The sequence below is a fragment of the Anolis carolinensis genome, chromosome 2 (assembly GCF_035594765.1).
Source record: "Anolis carolinensis isolate JA03-04 chromosome 2, rAnoCar3.1.pri, whole genome shotgun sequence".
In the NCBI taxonomy this organism is placed as follows: Eukaryota; Metazoa; Chordata; class Lepidosauria; order Squamata; family Dactyloidae; genus Anolis; species Anolis carolinensis.
Window position 1 is genome coordinate 137,763,612 of NC_085842.1, and position 12,397 is coordinate 137,776,008.

At 39.5% G+C, this 12,397-nt stretch overlaps 1 protein-coding gene across 1 annotated transcript in view; it reads left to right on the forward strand.

Moving 5' to 3' along the window:
• mgat5b (alpha-1,6-mannosylglycoprotein 6-beta-N-acetylglucosaminyltransferase B) overlaps window positions 1-12,397 on the forward strand; it is a 243,480-nt gene that overhangs the window by 209,572 nt on the left and 21,511 nt on the right. The window contains exons 12-14 of the mRNA XM_062970644.1: window positions 2,595-2,750; window positions 7,919-8,065; window positions 9,115-9,231. Of these exons, the coding sequence (XP_062826714.1) occupies window positions 2,595-2,750; window positions 7,919-8,065; window positions 9,115-9,231 (420 nt within the window). The remainder of the gene's footprint in view (window positions 1-2,594; window positions 2,751-7,918; window positions 8,066-9,114; window positions 9,232-12,397) is intronic.

A 12,397-nucleotide genomic window follows, 5' to 3' on the forward strand; every position in this document is an offset into this window, starting at 1 on the left:
TGTTGGGTTATGGCATGCATGCCACTAATTTGGTCAACTTGCAATACTACCCTTTTGCATTCACCAGGAAACTTAAGCCACAGTCCTGTTACCTGGCATAACAATGCAGCTGCAAATGGCAGAAGGGGGAAATGGCTCCAGGCACTTCAGAGGCAGGCAGCAGAAGATGGCAGTGAAAACTGTCCTCACCAGGATGGAAAGATGCCTTGGCTGGGGCATTATCTTCTGTCACAATACCACTGCTATGCATTGCCCAGTAAAGTGTTTAATGTTAACATGATAGACTGTTGCAACAGCATAAAGCACCTATGGGTTTCTGGCCTTCAAGTTCATACAGAGGACAATGAATAGCCATAGTAGTCTCTAAACTGACATTTTCAGCAGCATAAAGACATGGTTATCTAAATTAACCCTCAAACATTTTATACTCAGTTCATTTACTTCAACTCTTTGCTAGCTGTACCAATATTTGCTGCATTATAACCTGCAAGTGAAAAATACACTACACTTGTCTGATGCACAAGAAGATAACATGTGAAGACATTTTAAATGAGCTGTCATTTTGTCTTGGCATGGTTGGATCCAATCTGATCTGATTAAGAATCACTTCAGATTTTTTAAAAATGCTACCCATTGACCTAAGTTGGGAAACCAATACAAATTGTATCTTTTTTTTCATAGAGGTGCATGCCATTTGATGGAAAGATAGCCCCTTTATGTGATAGAAACCTTGCCAAATTTTAAGACTGACTATTTCCATGGGGTTTTGTGCTTGTCAGCTTAAATGTTTGCATTTCAAAAGATATGTCCAAGAAAGTAGCTGTTTAGTCAGGACAGTTCATGGTGCTTTTCTGGAGAAAAAATTCTCTACTTCAGAGGGAATCAGGCTGGAGCCCCTGATATTGTCTTCCAAGTTCAGAAATAAAATTGTGTACTGAAAAGGTAATAGAAATAAATATTTGTAATGATTGAAGTAGTACTTTGAAGTGCATAGATCTGAAATTAAATTAAAATCTAAAAGAATCTGAGCATGGTGTTTGGCTGCTTTTCTTTACTTGCACTGTTCAAATTGATATAAGTTTGAGTTGGCCAAATTCTGTTTGGCTTCAAGATTCAACCAGACTAGCCACACAACTTTAAGAAGCAATACCAAGGCTTTCCTTACTCCTGAGTCTATGAGAATTTGTGGCTGGGAAGTGCTTCATTTCATTGCAGGATTAATTGCCACTTATATATCCCCCATTTCTCTCCCCCTTCCCAATTTAATATGGCTGGTCTTAGTCTCTTAATGCTGAGGAAAGCAAGGAAATAGGGGGAGGGAAAATGAAAAGAAGCTTATTCTGCAAGGGGCAGTGCTGACCACAGCTGAATTCAAAGGGAAAGTTACTTCCTTTGTGTAGAATTTATGCTGGCAGGGAAAAGAGATCCACATTTGGAAACATTGCATGACATATATTGATCTGCCAGCCTATTCACTTGATGGAGCGATAATGAAGTTCTTACCGACTACGTGCAATTCTTAAAAGGTAACATCAAATGAGCTCCAGAGTTAATCAACTTAATGTGAACCCCATTCCCAAAAGGAAAAGTGCTAGGAAGCTGCAAACAAATAGTACGTTTCAAATCCTTTGAGATCTTGTCAATTTTCCTGCAAAGCAACAATCAAACAAGAGAGAAAAAATGGACTCCTGTTGTGTTTGTTTTCCAAGGCATTATGGTTCAAGTGACCATCCCCTTTAATTGTATAGTGAGTCCTCCTTGTTACTTTTCTTGTTCAGCAGCCAGAGCACTTCTGAGTTGGGGGAGGCACAGCCTTCCTGATGCTGTTAGAGTGTAACTTCATGGGGTTTAAACTGATAGATGATGACAGTTGCAATCCAACAACATCTGGAAACTACACCTTCTCTAGTTCTGAAATAGATTGCAGTAATCCTTGTAACTGCCCTGTCCCCTACTCCAGTGGCAGAGGAGATTAAACCACTGAGCTGCTGAACTTGCTGACCAAAAGGTCGGCGGTTCGAATCTGGTGAGCGGGGTGAGCTCCTGCTGTTAGCCTCAGCTTCTGCCAACCTAGCAGTTCAAAAACATGCAAATGTGAGTAGATCAAAAGGTACCATCCTGGTGGGAAGGTAACAGCGCTCCATGCAGTCATGCCAGCCACATGACCTAAAAGATGTCTATGGACAACGCTGGCTCTTCAGCTTAGAAATGTAAATGAGCACCAATCCCCCGAGTTGGACATGACTAGACTTCATGTCAGGGGAAAATCTTTACCTTTACCTAATCCTTGTAACATTCCTGCAAGGTAGGGCAGCATTATCCTACTATGGTGGGAAGGAAACATCCAGTGAGTTTATGGTTCAGAAGAGATTTTGTGGCATGAACTTCTTATTTGTCTCATTTGACTCATTCTTCAACTATTACCTGAACTGGTTTCTCATAATTCGTCTACAAGGAGAATTTCATTTTGCTTTAGTCTAGGTTTCTCGGCGAGATTTGTGGAAAGTGATGAAATTTGGTTGTTCTCGCAGGATTGAAATCTTTGGCTTTTAGCTGACCATAGTGAGATTATTTTTGTTTCTTTCCTCCCTCAGGGCAAAGAGACGTTTCTAGCCATCCTTAACAAGTACATGGAGATCCATGGCACTGTTTATTATGAAACGCAACGGCCCCCTGAGGTTCCAGCTTTTGTCAAGAATCATGGCCTTCTGCCACAGCATGAATTCCAGCAGCTGCTAAGGAAGGCCAAGGTACTTTTGCTACAGATAAAAAGTTGTTATGCCTCCCCCTCCAAACACATGAAGCAAAAGTGTGTTTAGCAATAAGAACGCCTGTTAAAAAATATCATGCAAAGGAAAGCTTCTAACTTTCAGTTTTACACCTAATTAAATAAATGCAAGGGCAGTTTTCCCAAGTGAGCATGCATCAAATAGTATCAGTCACAAAGCTTCTTTCAGGATCATTATAGTGGCCAGCAATCTATCTCTCCCCTAGCAACTTGCTGGTCAGAGGAATAAGGGAGAAAATTGGGCAACAGAGATAGAGTGGGTGGGAGAGACATGGATACAAATGATACAGGTAAAAAGGGAATTGAGTGGCCGATGTGAGGAGGAAGAGAGGGTCATCCCATGAGACATTAACCTTAAGCAAGACTTGTTCAAGATTTTTGCTGCCAGAGGCAGGGTAGCAAATCATGCTTGTCTTACCCATGCTAGTTAAGATGCCTAGTACACAAAGCCAACCACATTATTCTGCTGCATGAGGCAGAACATTCCACAAGCACATTTCCATCCCCAGCAGTAAAAATACAATGAAAAAATAGAGAATAACTCATTGACCCTCTATGACACCTACATCTAATGCTAAGGTCAGCCCTACCCTTGAGAAAATGTGTTCCTCCACAGAGAAGGTTCTTCACCTCTTCCATTGACATTCCTTGCTTCTTTGATCTGATCAATTCCTAAGCATAGTAGCAAACCACTTGCAGAGCTGGTCATGCAAGGCTGATGAAGTCACTGCTTGTATCAAAATGGCATAATAGAATTAGAGTTGAACAGAGCTGAGCTGAAAAGAAATAGCTTGGGAAAAGTATAATCTCATTATGGGAAGAGATAGCTGAAGATCTTAGAGATAGATCTTCCCCACAATTATAGAGTCAGAGGTCCCTGCTGCAATGGCTTAGCTATTTTGCTCACGGTTCTAAGGAAGGCATTGGAGCGTATAATTGCAACAGGGAATTTACTAGGTTTGTTCTCTGTTTTCTGTCTGCTCCTGTATAAAGCTCTCCAATGTATACTTTATTGGCTATGATTTGCTGTATTCTTTAGCTACATGGGAATTATCATCATTGTCTTCATCATCATCATCATCATCATCATCATCATATCATTCAAACTAGGTGTGTAAGATTTAGGAGAACGTGTCCCTCATTAAATGGTAACTGGTGGCTTCCATGAATCCACTCTGGCTTTTAGCTTCATGGATAGCTACGTTAAAGTTCAGACTAAAATCTATAACAGATTCAAGATGGCATTTTCACACTATATTAATTATAGTGCTGTGGTTCCACTTTAACTGCTAGGGTTTCATCTTGTGAAATCCCAGGGTTTGTAGTTTGGTCAAGATTACCTAGAGATGTTCCCTGACTGAGACTTCTAAATGCCCCTCCTTCAACTCCCAGTCACAGGATTCTACCAGATGTTGCCATGGCAGTTAAACCAGAACATTAACACTAGAACAATGTAGTGTGAAAGAGTTCTTATTTTTCCATGAACACAGAATTCACCTACTGCATTGCCCAAATTCTTTTTAAATCAAATTTTCTTCTGTTTTTCCTGTTATAAGCCAAAATGACTTGTTGCAACCTTGTTACATGGCCACCAGAGTTGCTCAGTGTCATTGGGGGCATGGGGAACCCAGACCGCGCATCGCCCAACTCCTCTCCCAACTGATCCCATGTAGGGAAGCGTGGAGCACACTTGGAGCACGTGGCTTCTCCCCATTACTTGTAATGGAAAAATGGGAAGCCTCCTGTGGCTCCACCCTCCTTCACTCATGGAGCTGTGCTGTCATCATTTGATGGGAGCCAGTGAGCTCAGTGGGTGAACTGGGCCCTTTGTGATGAGGTGCTTATTCCATCTATTGTAAGATGGTGTAAAATTGTGAGTCTTTTTAATGGCAACATCTCCTAATACGTACTTCCCTATTAATTCCAGTGGAGCTACCTGAACTTTTGAATAATTCCAATGGAATTATCCACACTTTTGGCCCCAAAAGCCGGTGTGATGGCAGAAAGGGTGGTGGGGCAATGCATGTTGTCACGCATTGCCACCTTTTCTGCCATGTGATGGAGGGTGGGAAAGGGTGATGAGGGAAGGAGGGAGGGTGAGTGGGGTGTCACAAGTCACCCTGCATGCCTTCCCTTTCACCAGCTGGGCCATGTGGCAAGCTGAAGCAACCTGAACCTTGTTGAATGCAGAAGTGCCTTGGTCATCATTTATGGTTATTAATGCTATACTTATTAATCAGCTTGGTTTCTTCCCTGTCTTGGTTTCATGATGAGAGAAAGGTGGACTATAAATCAAACAGACAAACAAATAAAGAGAAAGGTGGGATATAAATAAATCAAACAAATAAATAAATAAACAAACATTTCCACCCACTCTTCTGGACAACTGCAATTTTCATTTTAGAAAGGCTAAAGTCTACACAAAATCTTGTGTAGTGAACTGCTGGAGGAATATTGTTTTTTGAGCAAATAATAAAATGGAATACTTTTCCAGTTCCAGATTTATTTATTTATTTATTTATTTTTCTTCCTTCAGGGTTGTTCTTGTGTGCCTTCAAATCATTTCAAATCATATATGGAAACTCTAAAGGAACTCTTTCACAGGATGTTCTTGGCAAGATTTGTTTAAGGGGGACTTCTTTGCCTAAGGTCACAAAGACACAAATTCACTACAAGCAGTAGTAAAACAATCACAGAAGTAAATATTTTTTGCAACTTATATACAACAATAATGAACATATACAGAGAACATAAGACTGTTATATACACAGTGGTTGATTGTAGCCAAGAGAGTTCTACCAAAGAATCTTATAGCAATAATTTTTCTGAGCTTTTCAAGATCTTTGAAAGATCTTCAAAGGATGTCAAGAGATGTCCTTCTTGCTTGGGATGAAGGCATCAAGCACAAAAACTTTGGAGCAGACTTCTCCGTAACGGCAGTAGTTATTTAGCTCTGAAAATTTGTAACATTCACTGTGCCGGATATCTTTTCTTGTAAGGTAGACTTATCAAGTGTGAATACTTTAGTGCAGACTTCTCCTTAAGAGCATTAGATTCCTTACTCTCTTGTAAGCAGAAGTCTGCTCCAATGTTTTTGTGCTTGATGCCAAGCAAGGAAGAACATTCAATACAGCATGTTATAAACTCTTGACATCCTTTGAAAAGCTTTACACAGCTCTCCAGAAGAAAATTATTGCTATAAGATTCTTTGGTAGAACCCTCTTGGCTCCAATCAGTCACTGTGTATATAACAGTCTTATGTTCTTTATATATGTTCATTGTTGTTGTATATAAGTTGCAAAAATATTTATTTCTGTGATTGTTTTACTACTGCTCGTAGTGGATTTGTGTCTTTGTGATTTTGGGAATCCATTTTCTTTTTAATTGCCTAAGGTCACTCAGAAACTTTCCATGTTTGAACAGGAATTTAAATTCTAGTCTCCAGAGTCATATTTCAGTGCACCATATTGGTGCGTTTAAGTTCAGAAGATTTCTTTTCCTTCATAGTTTTCAACTGGAATTGAAAGTGAGGGGCTATCTCCAGGAGCCCAACCTTGATATAAGTGGTTTCCATATAGAAACTATTTGCCTTGGCAGTTGATTTTAATTCAACACCAGCAATTGGATGGTGTCTTCCATTCAATATGGACAAAAAAGATAGCTTTTGGTTCATAGGGTCTCAAGAGAAAGAAAGGATCACAGGACTCAGGAAGACCAGCTGAGAAGCTGCCAACCTCCTGGGATGAATGCCTCATTCTGCCTAATGGCAGGAGTAGATTTAATAAACTACTTAAAAGAAGCAAATGAGGCTGTGAATAGAAAAGGGTGCAGCTAATATAAAAGGGAGGGATGCCTCTTGCATTTACTGCTGAAGAAGCTGTCAGAGGCCAGAGACTTGGTATGGTCAAGGAACTGGTTGGCAGACAGAGAGGCATGCAATGCATGGTTCTCTGTCCATGGAAATGGGCCCTGACAGCAGTATGTCTATCCAGGTTTACAAAAAGTAAGGCTCAATGTATTCAATGGAGTTTGCTCCCTGGTAAAGAGTGCTTAGAATGACAGCCTGACAGAATGTTTATGTGGCACATATTCTTCGGAGTGTATTTATCCCTAGAAGGTGCTTCCCAAGAGGCCGGCCAAAAGCTTTTTGCTGTTTGGTCATGTGGAAAGGCATGTTGCTCAAAATAGCCACAATATTCCTCTTTGCCCATGTGCCTCTCTCATGACAGGAAGGAAGCACCATGCAGAAAGTAAGGGGAAGCCCAGAACAGCCTGTGCAAAGACACCTCCTTGGTCTTTGGGGAATCCCAGCTGTCACATTAAAATGGAAATAATTTTATAGGACTCACAGAGGCAGAAATGCACTAAGCTTAAAAAAACATAGGAGAAAGATGCTGATGGACTCAAAGCAAGGGCACAAGTAAGCCCAATTCCAAATTTTCAGTCCTGTTCTAAATCTTTATTATGGATTTTTTTTGCCTTCTGTCCCCACTCCTAGGGGGTAATGAAGTTGGTCATATAAAGACAACAATATTTCTAAATAATGTTACAAAACAGTGTGTGGAGTATGTTCACAAACTCTAATTTGACATCTGTGGCCTAAATATGAAAATCATGGGGAAATAAATGGCTAATGAGTGACTTTTAATACATGCAAATGAATAGAGTGTATCTGGAGCATATGATAATTCAGATGCATTTATTGTGATCCAACAAGTTGCCCTCTGTGGCGTGATCGCAGGGTTACAGCCAATAGGTAAGAATTCCAGGCAAAGTCAAAAGGAGGACTTGGTAATGTGAGCTCCCACTGCTAGTGAATAACAATGAGTTCTGTAGTCAAGGGTTCCTTCAATTTGTGATATATTTCACCCTCAGGCAGAACTTCATATGGTGCTTCACATCCAACCAACTCCAGGTATCACCAATTTATTTTTGCCCATTAGAGAGAAAATTCCACAGTACTTGTCTTACTAGCAACACAAATACAGTTAGAAAAAATCCCTTTCATGAAATCCAAATCCTTGATTCTGCTTTCTATAAGAGCCAGCCTATGCAGCATGACAGAGAAAATAATGGAAATAATATGAAAAGATGAAGTTTTGCTGAAATGTCTGGGTTTGTCTTTTGCAGCTCTTCATTGGGTTTGGTTTCCCCTACGAAGGCCCTGCCCCTTTGGAAGCAATTGCCAACGGCTGTGTTTTCCTTCAGGCTCGTTTCAATCCACCCCACAGTTCACTCAACCATGAATTCTTCAGAGGAAAGCCTACATCTAGAGAGGTAAGGCTCCTTTCTACTAAGTACGTTTCTTGCTGTGTTCAGTTGATTTGAAAACGTAAAGCCTGAAAAATGTAATCTTATCCTTCTGAGGACCCAGTGTGTTTCCTAGAGGATAGTATGCTAAATGCAAGAGATTCATATCTCCTTTCAGCACATTGTTTCTAAATTTCTGTATCTGAAATTACTTTAATTACTTACAATGTCCTGCATCAATGATTTTTTAAGAAAAAATATGAACAAAGTTAAACAAGGAATATTCAGAACTTGGAAGTAATTAGTTACAAAAATATATAAATAAGTAATTAATTATACTCACACCACAAACTCTTATAGGTAATTCCTTTATATTCCAACAATGAGCTATTGTTTTGATACATTACATCAGGATTGTAACATAATGAAGAATAACTGAAGACATTTATAGTATTAAAGTAAATAAATGTTCAGTTACTTAGATACACATTGGCTTCACTGAGTGATGGAGAAAACAGTCACAAGGTTCAAGACTTGGCTCATGAAGTTGAACAAAAACAAAAACAAAATCACTCATTTTAAAAAGAAGTAACTGTAACTGTTTTTACCTTGTTGAAAAGAAACCTATTGTTGAAATGTAGTCAAGAACTACTTTCAAAAGCAACAATTGCAATGGGAATAATAACTCCCAAATAATTACTTTTGAAATACAACTTTCCAAGCTCTTTGCCTACTTTCCATGTTAGTCCTCTCTTATAAAATGCATATAGTACACTGTAAGAATACATGCATACAGTACATTACGATGTGTGGAACCAACCACCTGTGCAGAGTTGGGAAAACTAGACCTTGATTTCTTATCTCATTTACCACTTTGAATATTTCCTCCATAACACAGTTATGTTTATCTTTGGAGGGCAGTCTTTTTAATGTGAAGCAACACCATTAAGGTTTTCTTTGCTTGGTTGGTGCCCTTTGTGCCTTTTCTAATGTTTTGTCTTATTTTCTGCAATGCATCCAGTTACAATGCCTCCTTTAAGAAGGGGCAAGATATACATTTTTTTTCTGTGTATTAGGTATCGTCCCAGCACCCCTATGCAGAGGATTTCATAGGGAGACCGCATGTGTGGACTGTGGACTACAATAATTCAGAAGAGTTTGAAGCTGCTATCAAAGCCATTATGAGGACCAAGGTAATTGCTAAGCCAAACCTGTGAAACACTTTTAGCCACAGACGTTGAGCTCATATTTCTGTATTCCCCCCCCCCCCCCAAATACTCCAGGAAGTAGAACCAGCAGAAATAATGCCAAGTTAAAAATGAGTGTGGTTTTGTAATGCACTAGAGGGTGTGGAAAACGTAGGAAATCTCAGTCTATTACAGGTACATTTCAGCATACAAAGCTGCAAGACAGGTGGCCAAACCATCTGGATCTGGAGATGTTAATAACTTGCGTGAGTGGTTATTTAGCTCTAAATCTGGAAATGAAATCAGCACTTTTGATTTTGAACCTCTGCCCAGCGCTTTGGTTTCTAAAATGTACACCCACTTTAAAAATATTCTGAATGTCAGGAGAGTGGGAGGCTGTGTCTTGGGTGAGTTCTAAATTCCTCTGGTGTGTTTCATGGCTGTTTTCCAGTATGATCTCAAGGTGCACATAAAAACGGTTTGGGAAGGTCACAGCAAAGGTCCATATTTTCCAATGTAGCTTCTGGAATTTCAAGATCTCTATTTTGTCATACAGCAGAATAACTAGGTCTAAAACAGCATAAGAACATTTGTAAGGCTGGTCTAGAAATTACAGCAAACACATAGTTGCATCCAAAAGCAGTAATTGTATATATTATTCTCATCCTGCCTTTCTGCTCATCTCTAGTTTGGGAATGTTTAATGGATTTTTTGTAAACCTTGCATTATCTAGCGTCACAGTGGAGTGATGGTATTCTGTCTTTGCTGCACGGTTTGGTGGTGTTCGTGAACCTGGGCTATCATGATGTCATGACGCAAGCAACTGCTATTATATGTTATGGAGGATGGGGGACAAATCATATAGTAGCAGCAAGTGGCCTCCATGTCCGTGGCCTGATAAACCCACTGCAAATGTTACCCTGAAATTTGAAGGAACCCCTAAATGTGTCAAATATATTTAATGGGTACTGTTTAGCACCTTAGACAGTTCCAAACTGTGATCAGAGCCACCAACTGCCACTGACACCAACTGCAGGATGATTGTCTGTGGAAACAGCCACATGGTTTTCATAATGGCTAAGGGGACGTCCTGTTGGTGTCTTGCATAGAGTCCCTTATGAAAACAGTTGGACATTTTTTTCTAATATGGAATAGTTCAGATGAAGGTTAAATATGGTTCCATTGAACAAGGTTGTGTATTATGTATGGATGCACACTCTTCATGCTTGTGCATTGCATATGCATTTGCATTGTGTCTGTGTGTCATATGTTGATATGCATAGCACCTGCAGATGCTCATGTGGTTGAGTGTCTGATAATGTACCATCACAATTCAATTGCTGCATAATTCTGTAAGGTTATGTCAGTATAGTCCTAGTTCAGTCCTAAGATGTAGGACTTAAAAGACAGAATGTACAAAAACATCAGCCCAAGGCCTGTGTTAATATATGCATTGTAATGAAAGCCTCCATTTCTGGGCCATTTTTCAAAGGCTGCTCCACAGAGCCTCTTATGTGTCAGGAGATATTAACATGATTTGTCCACTGCCCTCCCCCCAGCCCTCAAAGGCCTCAAATGCACCAGGTATTTTTATCATCTTTAATTTAATTATTCATAATTAATATTAGCAGAATTTGTATGAAGACATTCAAGAGAGAGAGTCTCAAATGTTCCCTTTAAAATTGAACATTGCCAACGCTTTAAAAATATTAATACTGGGAAGTGAAGACAAGGACTTTCTGAAAAAATGCAACACCTGCTGTGTGATGCTGTATCGGAAAGTCTCTTAAAATGTATCTGTCATGAATATTTACCTCTCCCACAGCAGAAGCCTTTCAAGTTGTCCACATCATTAAAGTCAAGTCTCCTGGAGGTGGTAAATCTGCTGATCTCTATTCTGTTCGCAATTTGCTCTGGGTGGGAGTTGGGTGTTCCTGTTCTTATGAAGACGATGCCGGGCTAAATGGTGTCTCTCTTAGTATCTGGATCTGACAAGGAAAGGCTGAGAGAAGTCAGGGGATTCAGCTCATTCGAGAGTGGCTTAAACAGCTAGTTTTAAGACCAATAAAGACTGATCCAATGCTTGCCTGTCCAAATTATCTGCTGCATGTACTTACGTGATGTTTTTTTAGAGGAAGTACCTGGGTTAATCTGCATTACCAAAAAGTAGCAAAGATTTTTATGGCATTTTAAAGACTTATTTTGGACTTCAGTTCCCTTCAGCTCTTCAATATGGCCAAAAGGGAAAAGTGAACCTTCAAGGCCCAAAAAATTGTTCCACCACAAGTCTGTTAGCTGCTCTTTAATATTTCTATATGTGTATTTGCAAATACCAAGGTGTTGCTTTGGGGCATTACATCTTAAGTATATATAGAAAACTTGTCTACAGATGTAAAAATGTTCAGGTGTGAAGTGCTGTCGGCTTATTTTTTAGAACATGCAAAATGTGGGATGTGAATTCTCAGCATTGTACATACCCGAATCTTATTTTTATGTTATCTATTTTGCCTCCCTCTAAATGCTGGAAATAGTTGATTGACTATTTATAATATGTCATGGCTTTTTCTGGCCACTAAAGCTGTACCATTTGGTACATGTTGCATTGGATGCTTCAGACTGGTCCATGTAACGAATTGAACATAAAATGAATATACTACCTCTCCCTTACCTGAATGTTTTCATCATGCTATACAGATAGACAGATGATAGATAGATAGATACACACACACACACACACACACACACACACACACACAATCCTCACTACTGAATCACCTCAGAAAAGATTTTGACCCAAATGGAACTGACTTTTGGCATGCATGTTTATTATTAACTGATTACTGTAAAGATTTAAAAGACCCATATCACCCCACACAGCCCTTTGACGACTTAGAGTAAGGACCACAGTTTGCATCTCTCTGTATCTTATAACATTATATCCTCTACCACAACTGTAAAATAATGCTTAATAATCTTGATGTCATTCGGTATTGCATCTAAAGACATGGACTGATATCCACAAAAGCTCATGCTAAAATAAAAACCATTAGCTTGAAGGTACTGGTGGGTTTTCCCCTTTCCTTGCCCCCTTTGCTTTTTAATGCTTCAACTGACTAACATGACAACTTCTTCGTAATTCCCTATACCAAGCATACTTGCCGTAGGATTGAGA